Source organism: Ostrea edulis, chromosome 2 (genome assembly GCF_947568905.1).
Source record: "Ostrea edulis chromosome 2, xbOstEdul1.1, whole genome shotgun sequence".
Taxonomy (NCBI): domain Eukaryota; kingdom Metazoa; phylum Mollusca; class Bivalvia; order Ostreida; family Ostreidae; genus Ostrea; species Ostrea edulis.
The window spans coordinates 68,011,760-68,031,719 of record NC_079165.1 but is presented as its reverse complement, the minus strand read 5'-3'; the positions used below and the strand labels follow the sequence as shown (position 1 = coordinate 68,031,719).

At 32.8% G+C, this 19,960-nt stretch overlaps 1 protein-coding gene across 4 annotated transcripts; it reads right to left on the bottom strand.

Annotated features, from left to right (window-relative positions):
- Positions 1 to 217: 217 nt before the first annotated feature.
- On the bottom strand, positions 218 to 19,173 carry LOC125681998 (integrin-linked protein kinase-like). Of its 4 annotated transcripts, XM_048922366.2 has the most exons (13): positions 18,795 to 19,164; positions 16,805 to 16,970; positions 16,504 to 16,599; positions 13,694 to 13,790; positions 13,522 to 13,602; positions 12,864 to 12,949; positions 12,499 to 12,608; positions 11,281 to 11,402; positions 10,918 to 11,039; positions 10,215 to 10,289; positions 7,294 to 7,393; positions 5,508 to 5,638; positions 218 to 2,007 (listed from the first exon to the last, which is right to left on the bottom strand). In XM_048922366.2, the coding sequence occupies exons 1-13, from the start codon at positions 18,881 to 18,883 to the stop codon at positions 1,858 to 1,860; spliced, it is 1,425 nt and encodes a 474-aa protein (XP_048778323.2). In that variant the 5' UTR covers positions 18,884 to 19,164; the 3' UTR covers positions 218 to 1,857. The 4 variants fall into 4 exon arrangements, with proteins under 4 accessions (XP_048778323.2, XP_056013000.1, XP_056013001.1 ...); XM_056157025.1 differs by lacking the exon at positions 10,215 to 10,289 and having other exon boundaries at positions 18,795 to 19,173; XM_056157026.1 differs by lacking the exon at positions 16,504 to 16,599.
- Positions 19,174 to 19,960: the final 787 nt, after the last annotated feature.

Sequence of the window (19,960 nt, the reverse complement as noted above, 5' to 3'; positions counted from 1 at the left end):
AAAATTCTACACAGGTACTACAGCATGATATAATATGCAAGATAGCTATATCAGATTTAAATCTAGCAGCAAAACTGTAGTTCTCTAGGGATAAATTGTCCTGTGTCCAAGAGAGCTACAGTTCTGCAGCTAATTCAAATCATGATTGCTATGGTCTTTTTAACTTTCATTCAGTACGGCTTTCCTTGAATCATACCACTACATCACAAGAACAGGATACCTTTTCATAAACTTTTATTCATACAGGCCATATAATGACATTGGTAAGAAACTGATGCAGTAACATATCATTTCATCCATACATTTCCTTAAATATACCTCTACACAGTATACACACGTCTTTATATAATACATCTATTTTGAAAACATTTTTTTGTATTTACCAATCTAAAAATGTTGCAGAACCTTCTAAATACTTATGATTTTCTTATGCAAGTATAAGGATTAACACTGGACTGAAGTATGTAGCTATGATTGTGTACGTAAACCAGGAGTTCGACTCATGATGACGTCACCCTACATGCAAAAATAAGTACTCATTGGTGAATAAAAATTATTTTTCCACTTGTAGTTACAAAAAGAACTAGGTTTACTTTGGCATGCATGGCTCTATTAATTCCCATTTTGCACAAATGTCAACTTGTGCCTCATTCTAAGAAAAATATATTGTGTGACAGTGTAAAGATTGGATCAAATGATATATATTCCAAACTTTGAAAAACATTGTAAATTTTTGGATATTTTGAATATACATTGTATGTTGAACAATGCTCAGATATAATTCATATACATGTACATGTACTTAAACAAAAATTCAAATATCGCTTAATGAAAAACAATTATTTCATATTAAAAATAGTTCTGAACGAATTCAAAAGCAGCATAATGAAGACAGTACTTTTCACCACTATGCTAATCATATTTGATATTTCTGTGTTTATTCATCAATTACTTTAAAACTATATCATTCATTATGAACAATATTAAATATGATGAATAATCACTACATTTTTTCTTAATATACCTCACATTAAACAATACACAGAAACTTGTTGTTTAAACTAATTACAAATTATACAGGTGACGTATTAAATGTAAAAACAGCAATTGAAATCTAAAATTCCTTCATACTGCATCATTCATATAGCACACATAATAAACAGATATATAATGATAATAATTGTACAATAAAATTGATAAATAATGTGATAGAAATAATAAAAATGCGAGATGATTGGCAGTAATAAGGTACCTTTATTGCATGTAGACATACAATATACACGGGAAGACATTTAGCACCAGCTACAGGTTCTAGACCAACATAAGATATTGTGTAAATGCTCATCTCATCATTCATCTCTGAGATTTATACATAAATAAAATTTCCTGAGACACTCTTTATCAAATTTCAACCACCTGTTTTAATTGACATAATTCTGTAGCAGTTGAATTCATTGCTACAAGCAATTTTGTATTTCAAAGTAATCACATTTCCCTAATTTTTAAAAATGCATCGCAGTACCTTTGAGGTACTTTGGGAAAAGCAGTAAAGAGCAATAAGTTTTGTTACATCTTTTACAGGTGAAGTTTGTGTTTCCTTTCATCATCTACAATCTTTGTAATAACATCAGAAAATGCTCTCACTTTTTAAAAATACACTTGCACTGCTATGTGTACTGGTTAAATTGGAACAGAAAAGCTAGAGACACTTTACCTGCAGCAGTTCTATCTAGACAGCATGCAAAAAAACTAAACTAAACAATACATAGATATACGAATTACACTTGGCACTTTTTGCATAAAATTCATGGATAGATCTAAACTGTCCACATGTCATTTGTTGAACTAGATTTTGTCCTATTTCTGCTTCAATTTCTCTAGAATTGGGATAATCATGTCAAACTTTGGGCGTTTTCCCGGCTCTTCATTGCTGCAGATCTTTACAAGGCGAGCCATATGTGAGGAGATTCCAGGTGGTAGTGTCAATCGCAGACCCTCCATAGCAATCTGTAAAATATTACCTATGTACACTTTTTTTTGTTACACTTCCCAATTCTTTTACACTTAATTTTTAAAAAGGATATTTATTATTTAAATATGCATTTTGTACATGTCATTACACAGGTAATTGAAAAACAGTAATTTCTGAAATTAAGAAACTTGTAGTCTTCATCGGTGGTTTTTCTCCAAAAAAATTCTCCTATGTAGCTGTTATTTTTCAATGAAGGATTTACAATATGTAATATGTAATATACTGGTCTTTCTTATATTTTTCTTTTCTGGGTTTATGAAAAAAAAAAGGGGGGGGGGTGTCTTTAGATACATGCATGCACAACAGAATGTGAAATCACAATTTAAAGAGAAACTGTACATTTACTGTTATTGTAGAAAGTTATAATGCAATTGTTGAATTGTCATGGGTTATCATTGTTCCTTGACTGTACTAGTTCAAATACTGGTTTTTTGGGTGTTTTTTTTAAAACATTCTAAATAAAAAAACATGATCTAGCTGTATTTTTGTTTAACATGTGTTCTACGAATGACATGCATCCTACTGTTAAAGACCCAACTTTAAGTTAACGCCCCCCAAATTTTACCCATGTGGTGATCAATGATAAGCCACTGGTCAATCAAACACTTTAGGTTGATTGAAGTTTGCAGAGACTGTGGTCTACAGCTACCTGAGAAAGATGTTTTGATAACAATCATGGCTAGTGATGACCAAGTTCAAGTTCAAGTTCATTTTAGTCACTCAAACCACATTATACATGGTACATGAGGTGCATTAAGTAAACATACATTTGAGTAAGAATACGGTCAGAATATGTACAAATATACAATATACATGTATTGAAAAAGTATTTACAAAATATATTAAGGAGGACAGACTAACTCATAGATTTTTGAGATAAACATACAGAGTTTTTTAAGTGTTTTAACCTTACTGGTTGACATAATTTCATGAAATTTAATAACATTAGGTCTTGTGTAATACCTACTGTGTAGGTATTCTTTTCTAATATTTGACAAAGCATTGCATTCTAATATATAATGGAATTCGTCTGCAATTTTCGATTCGTTACACAAAACACAAAATCTTTCATTATATGGAATACCAATCCATCTACCAGTCTCTATAGGGAGTCTTTAGATCTCAAGGAAAGCCCTGGTATACCTGAGTTTTGATAGCATTGACTCCCTCCAAAGATTGCTGGGTGTTAAAAAATCCATTTGTAACTTTTTAGTATATTGTGAATTGAGAAGATTCCTGCTGAGAATTTATAGGCTATTAAGGATTTTTAAATATTGGTTGAAAATCAGAAGAAGTGATAATTGTATCATTAAGTCATGTTATGAAGATATGTTGTCACATAATGATGAATGGGTTGTAAATATTAAAAATGAATTAAGTAGTTTGGGATTGAATTATATGTTTGAAAGTGGTATGCCTGATATAATCATATATTCTATTATTGAACAAAGACTATTTGATACTACAAAACAACAGATATTTAATGATATTTGTAAAATGTCTAAAGGTTTCTTATATCAACACCTCATTGACACTTTCTATATTAAATATTACCTGTGCAAACCTATCGATAGCAAATATAAGAAATATTTAACTAAATTCAGAACTTCATCTCATAATCTAAATATTGAAAATGGAAAACATTATGGCATTGCAAAAAACAATAGTTCTTGTGAAAAATGTAGCTTTTCTGTTGTAGAAGACGAATTCCATTTCATTCTTCAATGTCCATTCTATAATGAACTGAGAACTGAGATCAAAATATATAAAAAGATATTATTATAAAAAACCAAGTACTTTCAAACTGGTTCAATTACTAAGTGTTCAAAATGTCAAAGAATTGATTAATTTAGGTAAATACTTGTATTTAGCATGTTTAAAAAGAGATGCTTAATTTAGCTTTTGTTCTATTTATGTATACTCTCCTGTGTGACGTCTGTATATACCATATTTATGTTATTCTGTTTCTGATGAGCCGTTTGGCTCAAGGATAATAAAGAACTTGAACTTGAACTCCCACCTAGAATATTTTAATGGTTAACATCCCCTACACAATGCAATTTATTGTATTTTCTCTCTCCATCTATATACATGTATTATAGATTAAACAATCAGAAATCAAACAATAATAATAAAAAAAAAACCCAAACAAACATAAGTTATTGGAATATTTTCTATTAGTGATTTATTATGACTTTATATTTATAAAAAAGGAACAATTCTTTATTGGCGCAGCACATCAACATGTAATGGTTATATTGCCCATGCGTAAAACTGTTGCAGTAGTAAAAAAAAAAATGCTTCTGTTTGGGATACCACATGGATTATAAATTACACAATCAGAAATCAAACAATAGTAAAATAGCATAAACAAGTTATTGAGATATTTCTATCCATAATTTATCATGGCTTTATATTTATAAAGGGAGAGAGAGAGAGACGGTTTTATGTTTATAAAGAGAGAGAGAGAGAAATGTGTAAAACTGTAGCAATAATAAAGATAGATGAAATAATATGGCATGACAATAGTGTTACATACGTATGACAATAATTACTAATTTAGTCAATGATTGAGAGTAAGGGAGAGAGAAGGGGGGGGGGGTAGACTAGCTATGTGTCAGCTTCTGTTTGGGATACCATCATTACACAAACACTATGCCCACAGAAACCTTCAAGAGATAGGGAGGGGGTTAGACTTCGTGTCAGCTTCTGTTTGGGATACCACCATTACATAAATACTACAGCCACTGAAACCCTACAGACGACCCATATTGAGGGGTATCTTGATCATTCTTCATTTGGTTGTACATGTACACAGATCTACTTGGATTTATTCATTCTTTCGAAACATGGATATTTTACCTACTACACCCATGACACCGTGAACTCCCAGGACACCAGGAAACACCGGGTAATATTATATTTAGGAAATTATTTATATACAATATATAACAGTTTAATTAGAAGTTTTAAAAAGCACAGGTTTAGAAATGGGCTAAACTTGTTATCTGCAATACATAAATATGACCAAGTTTGAAGGTTTACGGGAAATAGAAATGCGGTATGCATGTAGGTAGAAATTTTAATTATTTTTTTGCACAAATCAAGACACTAAGCATAATTTGTGATAACCTGAGAAGTTTCCTGTGTATATCATATAAATATACACAACTGATCTCTTGGCCAGGTAAATAACATTGACCATGGATAAGCTCCGCCCACATTCACTGATCTGTGGAGAAACCCTACAGTGGGTTTTTTGGGTCTTTAAAGTAATTTGTGTGATGAGGATTATTAGTTGTGTAGAGGCCAGCCACCTACAGTATTACAAATACAGATAACAAACAAAATTTCAATGAAAAAAAATGTACATGTACTTCTCTGTAAATATGACAACCTAGTATACATGATATAGTAATTTACATGGTCAAAGACAAAAAAATTCATCTGAATAGAAGATTATAGTATATCTCACTTTCATTCCTGTCTCCATGGGTGACAGCTCTGCATGAGGTACTTCTCTGGTTTCCATCTCCCACAGCAGTACAGCAAAGCTCCACATGTCTGCTGCTTTCTGGTTTATGTCCTCTGGTCGTCTCTGTAGTGCTGTATCAGAGATGTATAAGGTGAATCTTAACCAAATCATTATTTTGATACTGAGTCAACACAACAAAAATTCCTGCCCAATCCCTTTCTGCAGGTTAAAGAAAGGTGAAAGTAATTTCTGTTTTCATGTATTTCTTGCCAAAGTATTTAAGAAAAAACAACAAAAAATAATACTAGATAGAGCATTTCATGATGTACACTGAGTGATCGGAAACTTTATCGCTTTCTGAAAATTAACAGAAGACAATTTCTTCAAGACATTACATCAACTTTTAATAGGAATGAAGGTACAAATGTGTCCATGAGAACTGTTCGTCGTAAGTTACACCAGGAAGGATACAGGAGGGGCAAAATTCAAAAAACGCTTACCATCGCCAAAGTCAACAAACAACGCCGAATTTTGTGGTGCCGAGGAAAAGACATTGGAAACCTGAACAGTGGTAGAAAGTTATTTTCTCAGACAAAACACAGGTAGTCATTGGACAAAATAACTCTGTAAGTTTGTGGAGAAAATCGTCCGAGAAGGGGAAACCTTACCGTCTGAACCAACGCAAAACGCCCGTGAGAGTAAGTTAATTGTATGTTTTAGGGGTGTATTACCTATTATGGTATTGGTGTTCGTGTACCTGTTGATAGAAATCTAAACTCAGCAAGGTATATTGAATTGCTGGATAATCACTTATGGCCCGTTGTTAGCAAAATTTTTGGAAATCAGCAATTTATTTTCCAAGACGATAATTCCACCCCCACTCCTCTAGACAGACCAATACTTGGAAATAAGAAAACGGTATTCCAAAATTCAACTGGCCTGCACAGTCCCCGGACCTTAATGTCATTGAAAATGTCTGGCGTTGTATCAAAATCAAACTGTCCCGTGAGTTTGATGATATTAAAAACCGGGATGACCTAATGGCTGCAGTGACAAAAATTTGGAATGACCTCTCTCAAACATATATCCGTAGCTTCCATGCTTCAATATCTTCAAGACTATGACAAGTTATTATTCAGAAAGACTTTGCAACAAAATACTAGAAAAAAATGGTAAATAAATAATGTTTATTTCATTGAAAGTTGGTTTTTTCCATGCAGCTGTTATTTACATTGTGATGACGTCAGCCATGTTTGTTGCAATACTTTTGGCCACTCAGTGTACTCCTTAAAGCGACATGCCTGGTTCATTTAGTTTACAGTAGAGCTTTCATGTGATGCATTGTACATGCATGTAAACACAAAATGCATTTGTGAAACACCATGCCCCTGGTGGCAACAAAGAAACAAATGAAAGGCCTTGTCATAAGGAATCTATATACAAAATATGAGAGCTCTTCCTTAAATATTTCAAGAGATATTTGCTAGGTTAACTTTTCTTCAAAGTACGTCGAACTCCAAGATCAAGGTCACAAGTTCAAAACACATATAAGCCCTGTTACTCTCCATTCAAAAGTTATGAGCAAGTTCAAAGTTTCAGACAGACACAGGCAGGTCAAAAACAAAATGTCCTCTGATCTTTGCCATCCCTTCATAAAACTATACTATATGTTGATATTGCCAGTTTTTATGATTGACCAAGAAAATGAAAATTGCTGGTCATGTTGCTTTAACCATAGAGATCCCCATAAAGATGAAAAAGTTTTGGAATCGGCCAAATTGATTACCTTCTGGGGACATCCAGGCAGGGGAGTAGAGTTTCCCACGTTCATGGAAGGAGAATTTGTGATCCCCCATGTTGACCCTGGCTGTTAGATCCTCATCAATCTGTCAGTGTTGAAATATAACATGTTTCAGTCGTTACAGAAGTGAGAGTACGTGACCTTCAACACGAATCAATTACACACTTTAAAATCCAAACACATGACACAATATTTAAGGGGAAAATCACACTGATAATCCCTAAGTTAAAAAATATAAATTTCATATCAAAGCTTCACCACTCATAAGTTTCTAATAAGTCCATCATGCATATAGAATATATAGGATGTTGTAAATGTATCTCTACTATTCTGCATTATTGCCATCAGCTTCATATAGAACTATAAACAAAATAATCAGGACATGCTTTCCAGAAATATAGTCAAACCAAAAACAGGAGCCAATCAGCAGCTGCAAAGGCTAATGACAACTACATAAAGGTCATCACATAACATCACTCTATAACACCTCACATCAGACCTAGACGCTCACCAGTGAAAGGACTGAGTGAGGTCAAGAATGACATGACGTATCAGAAGACAACACTCATGTCACAAGCTTGTAATATTACATACCCCCCCCCCCCTCCCGGATATTTTATGAAACTTTATTTTAAAATGAAGGAGACATGTCGCTGGTATGATTCATAATTACAATATAACCATTTACCGTAAATCCTGAAATTTTCTCTCATTGTCATTTTTGTCAAGATGCATTGGCAAAGGATTTTGTTCTGTTTATAATTCGCCAAAATGCAAAATTTTATTAGTTACTTTTAAAAGTTAAATTCTTTTCCCAGTTTTCAATTTGTCCATTAAGGATGAAAATAAATGGACAAAAATAAAAAATGGGGGTGAAAAATTCGACTGATTAAAAATTGGTACCCTAGCAGTTATATTTGGTGTATTTATGTACCATGTAGCTATCATAGAAAGCAATGTTTTCAACTGGTTAACTTTGAATCGATTCCACCATGTTGAAATTTTCTTGTTACATGGTTATGACAATCTAGATAAAAAAATATATATATGGATGAATTTTTGTGCATTGATATATATATATATATATATATATATATATATATATATATACACACACACACACACACACACAAAGCACTAAAATGACCAAGGACACGAACAACCAGATTGTCAAATTGTCCAAGATTTTGGATCAGCTCTTTGGACGAATAAGGCATGTCCTAATTCGCTCCACTTTTAACATTGATTGGCAAGCCTAAAGACAAAAAAACATGTAGTCTGTGTTGTAAATACGTTTGTAGATTAGTGTACTTGTAGTGCTAGATGTATTTATATGTAGTTTTTGTTATTATTCTCTGTTGATATTGGCCACATTATGTAATTCTTTTCGTTTGTCCTGAAGAAGGGACAGGTCGTCTCAAAAATTTGACAATCTGGTTGTTCGTGTTGTTGGTCATTTTAGTGCTTTGTATAATTTTTGTATTTGACCTTGTATCCATGTTGTGGATCCGACACTTTTAGGTATCGGGTGTTGTTGGAACTTAGTGCTTTTATATATATATATATACATGTATATATATAAAATAAAACAAATAGTACATGTAGTTGAGGGTAACATTGAAAATTTTCACCCCTCGAAAATCATTGTCAACCTTAGCTGCACCTCAGTCGACAATGGTTTTCTTGAGGTGAAAATTTTCAATGTTGCCCTCCACTTCCACTACGTGCACTATTTATATAATATCACCCTATTCATTGACATGAGGCTGTTGCTGACTGCAGCATTACATATTTATTACCCTTCATCGGTAGACATTATATGATAATCTATTTAAAATACTGTACATGCTGCATTTATATGGAGTCTACATTAAATACATGTATTTAATATTAGCTATAATTTTTTAATTGTAATTCAGAATAATTCAAATGAATATTTTCACAGGCGAAATATTGTATAAATGAGCATGTATACCTTAGGGCTAGTCAATAAAGTTTATACTGAAATTCCTTAACAGAATGGACTTTACATATGTTTACACTACATACCAATGAATACTAGTAAAAGTATATATATATATAAAAATTGTACAGTGTATATATTGATAAAGTTTTATACATACTAAACGTCTATATGCATATATATATGTAATGTTTCACACTTTAAACTTAAATTTTTTGGAAAAGACTACATTAGTGTTTGTAATAGAAATCTATATCAATGTACACATAAGAATTTTGAAATAAACCTGTGCAAAATTACTGTCAATCTGTAAACATTACAGAAAATTTTATTACAAACCATAACAAATGTAGCTGAATAATTATTTGACTGAATGGCTGACCTTTACTGCCAGTGAAAGAAATGACTGCATCAAAAGAAAACTAAATGTAAATACTTGTTAAAGAGGAACACTGCACATACAGTTGTCAAGTGCAAGTATCATAAATTGCACTGGGTCACTCAGAAAGTGTGCAGTGTTACTGTTGACAAATTTGTTAGACGTGTAAAATTATCATTTTAAAATTTCTCAAAAACTTTATTCTGATTTGATGCATTACATTGTATATTTATATTTTTATTTTTGGAGTGAAGTTTAAACTTTATAATTACAAAATTATCAATGAACGTTTGGCTGTATTTTCTCTGACAATATTAGTTATCAAACAGCAGATTTTCTAAAAAGTAAGATTTTCTTTGTTACACAGAGCAACAGAACATAATAGTATAAAGAACTATACTTCCTAATTCTATCAAAGTAAAGACAAAGTAATAATCTATAACTGACTCAAACTGATGATGATTGGATCATTTTTTGCTGATCCTAAATGAATAATAAGAATGATGATGATTGGTTGAAATGACAAGTTAGTAGGAACTACACACAATGGGCACATTCCATTACCCCTCCGTTAATGGTGCCATCTGGAGCGTAATACTTAGGGTCATCGATATTTATTTTAGCCAAGTCCTCATCAATCTAGAAAACCAAACTATTGTGATGAACTGCTGGAAAATTTAATATCAATTGTCTCCAATGGCTACTACTTACATTTACTTTTAGTCAACATTAATATACAAAGACTATGGTGACAAAAAATGTTGTTGAAAATTAAAATACTTGATAATAATGTTCAGTGCTAGCTGCAGAAGGAGCTCTTTGGCATTTTTTCCTCATAGAACTACATTCCTGCAGTTAGTGCAGTGCTACCTAAGTATATCATTGACTGTTGTTGGAGGCATGATCAAAACCAATCACTGGCAATAATCCTCCTAAGATTATCCAATGCTATCAGGAGTAAATATTAATTAATTTAAGAATTTGTTTTTCAAAAACTAGGGATAGATGGTGGTAGGCAAATAAATTTGGATTTAGATTGTGTGTATTAACTTGAAGAGAAGTATTTTTTAATTAAATTATGGTGGTATTGGGGGTATACTGAGGTAGCACTGTATAGTGTATATCCTTCAACAAATCATAACTCCATTGATAGAAATAGATGTAATTACATATTCACAATGGTTACAAACTTCACTGATCACAGACAAACAGGTATTCTTTAATACAAGTCTACCTGATAGTCTGGCATTGTAAATGAATGACTTACCATGACATGTTTGCTGGTCAGTATTAGGTTTGGGATGGCTGGCTCAATAGTGTGTAGGAACTCCATCCCACGAGCGATGTCAATGGCAAATCTTAGGGCTTGATTCTGATCCACAACTATTCCTACAATGTGCAAAATACTGTGCTTCAGATATGTGCACATGAAATGTTGCCAAACAACGATTTCAAGAAGTTCATTTTCCTCAGAGCAATAAACTTTGTTATATGTACATTATCCATCTTTAGTTCCCATCTCTATGGGATCTAAGTATATTTTACAATTAAGTTATTCTACAACTGTTCTATCTTTTTTACTTTGTGCTTTCGTGAGAAGGACTCAAAGTATCTATGAAGGAAAATGTACCTGTTTCTCCATGTAAAACATTAAACAGAGACCCATAAGGCATAAATTGACTGATGACCACCAGGTTAGGGGGTTGATTACAACAAGCCAGGACCGGTAGTATGTTTGGATGATTAAAAATTCTGAAAGTCAAATTTTATCTTTTACTTACATGTACCAGTAAATCTCAAAAGGTAGACATACATGTAGAGAAGAGAATTAGTACTATATACATTGTAATCAGTATTTTTGTTGCTGTCCGGTTTTTGCAGGAAATAAAATCCTACAACTAAAATAATCCCATGATATTAAGTCTGGTAAACACTGTTCATGCTGATGCAGTATCTTGATAATCATACATTGACATTCCTGTTTTATTTCTTCTCCTTGACCATCAATGCAAATAAAAAAGGTGTAAATAAACCGAGAGAAGACTATGGGATTGTCTGTCCAACTGGCAATTCATGCAAGAAACTACCCTCTGTTAAGACTTGAAGTACAAAATAAATAAATTAATCAATTAAAAAATACAAAAAGAAGGGAAGGGAAAATCTAAGAATAGTTCATTATTCTAATTAACATTACCAATAAAATCTATTGTAAATCCAAATTCAGGCAAATAACAATTTTAAAGGCGATTGAAAAAAAAATCCATCCTGGATTTTAAAAATAACATTTTTGATTACAATTTTTCACTTCATTTTTATTTTTCTGACTGACTGCTTGAATCTAGAACTTTACTTTTTATTCTCAGTTTGTCTCCAATTTATTCATTTACTAGTATCTATTTATCAATTTTTTTGTTGTTGAAAAAATAAAAGAAATCCTGTAAAACAGGGGAGAAAAATTTGACATATTCTAAAATATGGGTAGACTTTATTCATTGTATAATTATTAATTGATATATCAGTTTGTGTATGTCTGAGACAGAATATAAATGATAATTTCTGTAGCTTGTACTAAAATGTCATCACATTGTATTTCATGTTTTGCAGGTTATTTACAACACAAAAATCAAAATATCACGATTTAATGAATTGCAAGAATTTCCAACCACAGAAAATACTTATTATATGGTACTACCAAGCACTAGCACAAACAGTGACATGAATTTTAAGTGACTAGTAATGTTATCAGTCAAGTACTTAAAATTAGTATATCAAAAACTGTTTGTCTTTGAAAGTTTTTACTTTTTGACATTTTCAGAGGAAAATGTACTAATTATACAAACACACTTACCTTAGTCTAGGGAACTCCTCTTGGAAGTCTCTAGAGTTTCTTACAGTACATTCCCGAAGTGACAAAATTTTGGCAACAATGTCATTCTTCTGCCACTGTCCTCTCCAAACCTGATGAAATGTAGAGCTACAGATCAACTGAATATCTCGGGTCAATCATCAGAAAAAAGCAGTGCGTTTCTCCCATCTCCATCTTAAATTTGTTCTTTCATTCAAAATCATTCGTTCTACAAAGCTTGAAAACTTCAACTGGTACATTTACCATGCATTTATCTAAGTAGAATAAAAACTGCATAATATGAATTTTCTGGTCTTTAACAGCTAAGTGAAAGGCATTATGACAATGTAAAAAACAGTGTTGGGTACCTCCCCTGAATGAGTGTTAGCCATATGCGTAGTGAGACTTAGTTGTTCTATATCTATTCCTGTATGTCTGGACAAAAGTGCATCTCCTGTGGAAAAAAAAATTGCAGAAAATCTTAATAGAACTTCATTAAACATGAATGACCTGCGAAGTAAATGTACCATAATTTGCTGAAATAATATGTATACGGTGTGACCGTTGAGACGAGCGAAGACCCACGACATCTTACAACACGACTTTAGACATTTCATTTAACGCGGGAAATATAACGTGGTTGATGTAAACAGTGCATTGTGACGTCATCATTAGCTGCGATATTTTTTTCTTCCAAACCAATCAGTTATCCACAACAAAACATACAGGAAAGGTATGGAAAAGCTTGTTTGGAATTTAAAATCATTTGTGGTACTTTCCAAATTATTTATTTGTTTTATCTACAGGGTTGTCAATGAAGTATACCGCAGTGACGGCGACATTTTTCCGGAGGCATTATGGGTAGTCCCCATCATTTTTCAGCTGATGAAGAGCAAACCACGTGACTCAATTGCATAATCATTGGAGCGAGCTCATCGCGTCGTGAGACATAGTAAAATCACAAAAACATTCTGATTATTGGTATAGTGGGGTTAAACTGTAATCACACAAACTTATCCAACTTACTGCTTCTTGTCTTATATCCTAGCCAACTCCTGTCTTTAAAAGGAATTTTCTGCAAATCTTGTCCAAGCTGGACAGCTCGATCTGTGGTATACAAAAACTTGAACTGCTTACTTCATTCATGCAAACAAGAATCATAGTGAAAGTTGATTTTAGTACTGTTAAACATCCTTACCTTTCAGGATATTTGCCAGTCTCCTTGTGGCTTTGTCTAGAGGAGTTTCATCAAATTTGTTAGCCATTCCAACTAAGGCACCATTGTTAACTAAGTCCTACAACAAGGAATATCACATTGTCAAGTTCTGAAGAATGATGAAAGTCATCACTATACTGAAGAATGATGAAAGTCATAACTATACTGAAGAATGATGAAAGTCATAACTATACTGAAGAATGATGAAAGTCATCACTATACTGAAGAATGATGAAAGTTATCACTATACTGAAGAATGATGAAAGCCATCACTATACTGAAGAATGATGAAAGTCATCACTATACTGAAGAATGATGAAAGCCATCACTATACTGAAGAATGATGAAAGTCATCACTATACTGAAGAATGATGAAAGTCATCATTGTACTGAAGAATGATGAAAGTCATCACTATACTGAAGAATGATGAAAGTCATCACTATACTGAAGAATGATGAAAGTCATCACTATACTGAAGAATGATGAAAGTCATCACTATACTGAAGAATGATGAAAGTCATCACTATAATGAAGAATGATGAAAGTCATCACTATAATGAAGAATGATGAAAGTCATCACTATACTGAAGAATGATGAAAGTCATCATTGTACTGAAGAATGATGAAAGTCATCACTATACTGAAGAATGATGAAAGTCATCACTATACTGAAGAATGATGAAAGTCATCACTATACTGAAGAATGATGAAAGTCATCACTATACTGAAGAATGATGAAAGTCATCACTATACTGAAGAATGATGAAAGTCATCACTATACTGAAGAATGATGAAAGTTATCACTGCATGTACTGAAGAATGATGAAAGTTATCACTGCATGTACTGAAGAATGATGAAAGCCATCACTATACTGAAGAATGATGAAAGCCATCACTGTACTGAAGAATGATGAAAGTCATCACTATACTGAAGAATGATGAAAGCCATCACTATACTGAAGAATGATGAAAGTCATCACTATACTGAAGAATGATGAAAGTCATCACTATACTGAAGAATGATGAAAGCCATCACTATACTGAAGAATGATGAAAGTCATCACTATACTGAAGAATGATGAAAGTCATCATTGTACTGAAGAATGATGAAAGTCATCACTATACTGAAGAATGATGAAAGTCATCACTATACTGAAGAATGATGAAAGTCATCACTATACTGAAGAATGATGAAAGTCATCACTATACTGAAGAATGATGAAAGTCATCACTATAATGAAGAATGATGAAAGTCATCACTATAATGAAGAATGATGAAAGTCATCACTATACTGAAGAATGATGAAAGTCATCATTGTACTGAAGAATGATGAAAGTCATCACTATACTGAAGAATGATGAAAGTCATCACTATACTGAAGAATGATGAAAGTCATCACTATACTGAAGAATGATGAAAGTCATCACTATACTGAAGAATGATGAAAGTCATCACTATACTGAAGAATGATGAAAGTCATCACTATACTGAAGAATGATGAAAGTTATCACTGCATGTACTGAAGAATGATGAAAGTTATCACTGCATGTACTGAAGAATGATGAAAGCCATCACTATACTGAAGAATGATGAAAGCCATCACTGTACTGAAGAATGATGAAAGTCATCACTATACTGAAGAATGATGAAAGCCATCACTATACTGAAGAATGATGAAAGTCATCACTATACTGAAGAATGATGAAAGTCATCACTATACTGAAGAATGATGAAAGTTATCACTGCATGTACTGAAGAATGATGAAAGTTATCACTGCATGTACTGAAGAATGATGAAAGTCATCACTATACTGAAGAATGATGAAAGTCATCACTATACTGAAGAATGATGAAAGTTATCACTGCATGTACTGAAGAATGATGAAAGTTATCACTGCATGTACTGAAGAATGATGAAAGTCATCACTATACTGAAGAATGATGAAAGCCATCACTATGCTGAAGAATGATGAAAGTTATCACTGTACTGAAGAATGATGAAAGTCATCACTGTACTGAAGAATGATGAAAGTTATCACTATACTGAAGAATGATGAAAGTCATCACTGTACTGAAGAATGATGAAAGTTATCAATCACTAGAGCTGTCCTTACAGGAATGATATCCCACAGGGCTTATTCAAACTGTGTGGTATATTGCATAATTTTTCCAGTCACATTGACATTAGCCAAATGATACTGACCTTGGCCAAATGACATTAGTTTCGGATAAATAAACATTATCTATTTTATGCAGTCTATGTGACATGTATGAAATATTAAAGCTTTGATTCAGGCACAAATTTCAAAATTTTTGTTTCTTTACCAGTGATCTTGAATTCGACAAAATGGCCCTGACTCAGGCTAAAGACACAGCATTTGGCCATAAGCGACCTTTGTGCTAAGTATGCATGAGCTTCTCATATATCTTCATTGCAAAAAAAAAAAAATTATGGACAAAACAAATATTTAAGTTCTTACCATTGACTTTTATTTCAGGGTCATAACACATTTTCTGTTCATAATCAATCTTTGTGCCATGTGTGATAGCCTGGACAAAATATTTCTATTAAAATGGGACAGACGGATGTGGCAGACAGACATGGTGAATCTCATATCCTATATATCCCAAACTTTGTTTGCAGGGGTATGCTATTTTTATTGTACATTTTTAAGAAATCAATTGAATATGAGGTAAGATATATGTACATCCTATGTGTTTTGTAGTACTGCCAAGTCTATTTCATTTTGACATACACACGCACACACACACATATAAAATAATTCATACCTCAGCCACATAATCCTGACCCCAGAAGCAAGCGTAATGTAGTGGAGTATTTCCATGTTCATTTATGGCATTTATATTTGCCTTATTATGAATGAGCTGGAAAAGAATATTACCATAACAAACTGACAATATACTAGTAACAGCTACATGTAAATACACAATTTGGCTTTTGAAAGTTAAACATTATTCATAATATACAGCACAACTTCAGTTCAAATTTAAAATCGGAAGAAAAGCAAAAAGTTTACAAATGATTCTTGGAAATTCAAATCTGCAGTGTGGTCGTGAACCATGCTCTTACCATTACAACTATCTCCCTGTGTCCATGACTAGCTGCAAGATGCAGTGCTGTGTCATCTCCCATATTAGTAGCATTGATGCGTGCTCCTCTCTGGATGAGCATATCAACGATATTGGTGCGTCCCTCACGACTTGCCCAATGTAGTAAGCTAAAACGGTGGTCATCACTGAAAAAAAAATTCAAGGAATGTACATAATCATTTTTTGTTTTTGGTTCATATTTTTTTAAGGAAAATTGTCTTCATTAATTACAGGTACTGCATATTACATATACTTTTCAGGGCTCAAAATTAACATATGCCCGTCAGTCTGTGACTGATTAAAAGGCTGGCGGACTGACTGATATTTGTTTTAGTCAGTCCGATGAGACTGGTTAATTTTCTAAAGCATCATTTTGGAGAATTTTACACACACATGCATGCTTCGATCTGTAGATATCAGACTAATCTGATTCGTAAATATAAATCCCACATTTAAGTGTTACAATATTGTCTGAGGCATATTGAGTTAAATTTCATTTTAATAACATTAATGAAATATGTTTAATTATTTCTGGAAAACTCTATTGGACTGGTAAATTTTTCTGCGGACCAGTTGAAATTATACTCCATCAGTCCGGCTGGACTGTGATATAAAAAGTTAGCTTGAAACCCTGCTTTTGTACTACAATACATTCTTACAACCATATTACATGTATATACAAATGTATCTCTAATATCATTTAACAGGAGCTTTCAGAGACTGCAACCTCTGTAAAGCTCACAAACCTCTACTCTCTTCCAGATTACTACTACATTCAAGTCATCAAATCCAACTTTTTGTGAAAATTTGAATGCAATCCAAGCCATAGTTTTTATGCATTATTATAACTCAAGCATATACACAAACAGGACCAAAACATTAACCTCCTTGGCAGAGGTTTTATCAATGGATTTCATGAGAAGAATTATTTGAAATTACTACATAAACAATAATTTATAACTTTGTTTCTTCTATATTCCCCATTGCTGGGGCCTCATGCATATTTCATGTATTAATGGATTGTTTCATATGTTTTACTTAAATCCTAGTTATTACAATGACAATATTCCTGTGCTGTTATTTTTTTTTTTTTTTTACTCATGGTAAGTAAGCATTGTACTAAAGATTAGGTGATGAGGTAGCTGTTCAATACACAATGTTCATGCTCAGTGGTGGCATCAAATTCCACAGGTGTTCAATTTAGAGTCTACTCTAGTCACCCAGCTGCCAGATCAGCGTGTGTGGCACTGGTTATGGTAGGAACTATAGAAGACTTTGCAAAACTTTATGACAGCAACAATCATATTTCAAAAGATGAATTGGTTACTGTGAAAAATATAAGAGGACTTTTGAGAACTTGCACAAGTTTTATCAGATGAGTTTCATTGTTAAAATTTCTATATCAAATTTCCCCAAATCAACAAGTTATTTTACTCAAATCAAAAACCCTATTGTACAGTGTAGTTAACTGCAGCAGCATTCCTTGAATTCTTGTGTAAACAGTATATCCGGTGATGGAGTGCTGCTGTTTGAATATGTAATAAACAAAACAAGGGATTGTTATCAAGATGCACTTGCTATGTAAATAGTGACAAATACAATGTTCATGCCAAGTATTCTGATGTACAATAATACAGTATGCATGGATGACATGTTAGATATAGGAACGAAACATATATAAAGTTCAAGTTATTCCTATAATAATTACACCACAATTGATTGCAAGGGAAAACAAATTAATAGCACGAATATCCCTGCAGTGTACCCCAAATGCAAAGTTGAGTAAAGAAATCCATTTATGGGAGTACCTTAATATCAGAGTAAATAGTGCTGTAAATCATAATAAAAGATGTTTGTGCCATTTAACCAATATATCATTCCTCAGGCTGTGCAAAGAATATACGGAAAGAATGCAAAATTTAATTACATATCTCGAGAATAATAATCTAGACCGGAAATGATTACATTACCCCTGATTGAGATCATTTTCCGTGTTATCCAGCCACATTCGAACTTGGAACGCGTTGCCTTCACGGACTTGGGAGAAAATATCGTCCATAGTGATGATACTGAAGGTACAAATTAAAATATAGACTTTGTCGAAAGTTTGGTTAAATTCACATCTCACAAAAGTGGGTCAAACTCCGTTTATTAAGTCACAAATCCGAGTCACTCACTATAAACATACGACATTTTACGATACAGTTATTTAACCTTTAAGCACAACTGTGGGTTATACACACTTATACTGCACAACTGGCAATTAACATTGCATGCAAACTCCCGAAACTGACACAGTGACAGTCCCAAAAAAGCAACAGGAAGTATTGCAGATAACTAGAAGTAAAAACCGTACTCGGGAAATTAAACAAGGCGGATAATATTTAAAATTATATGACTGTAAGAACACCACACTCAAGGTTTTCGTTCCACTCATACACAGGATTATATACGGAAATGAGCTAATTTCATTAATCATATTTCTGCAATTGTTGGGAAAAATAATTAAAATCATGAGGGGAATTTATGTCCAAAAAGTAATAAACATAATCTTTAGATTTCATAAAATTATATATACGTGTGTACTCTAATTCTTACAGACAAAAAATTAACAGAAAAACTTCATAAATACATGTGGCCATAGACGTTTAAGCAGAAGACCCTTTCTTTTACGTCTATGATGTGGAACTTCAAATCAAAGCATGTAATTTCAAAGTAAGAAAAAGCTTGAATATTAAATATTGAAAGATCTTAATTCTGAGCACTGTTTATAATTTAAAAACAAGTACATGTATAAGTGCAATTGACCACACAATTAAACCGGACAATCTTGATATATTGGGACATATTCAATTCCTATATTTTAGCAAAATATTTAGAAGATGATTTTGATGATATCGAAAGCTAGATTAGGCACGTAAACCACAGACACCCGAAATACCCCCCCCCCCTTTTAAAAAAATATTTTTTTTGTTGTTGGCAATAATTTCTCTGAAATGTGTGAATACTTCTCATTACCAGCTCGTTAGAGTTATCGCGCTTTGATGACTCTTGTGCGTCATTGGTAAGAAAATGCACAAATCTCGCGAGCAAGTGCGAGATTACTGGGACATAAACGGAACGAAACGTACATAGC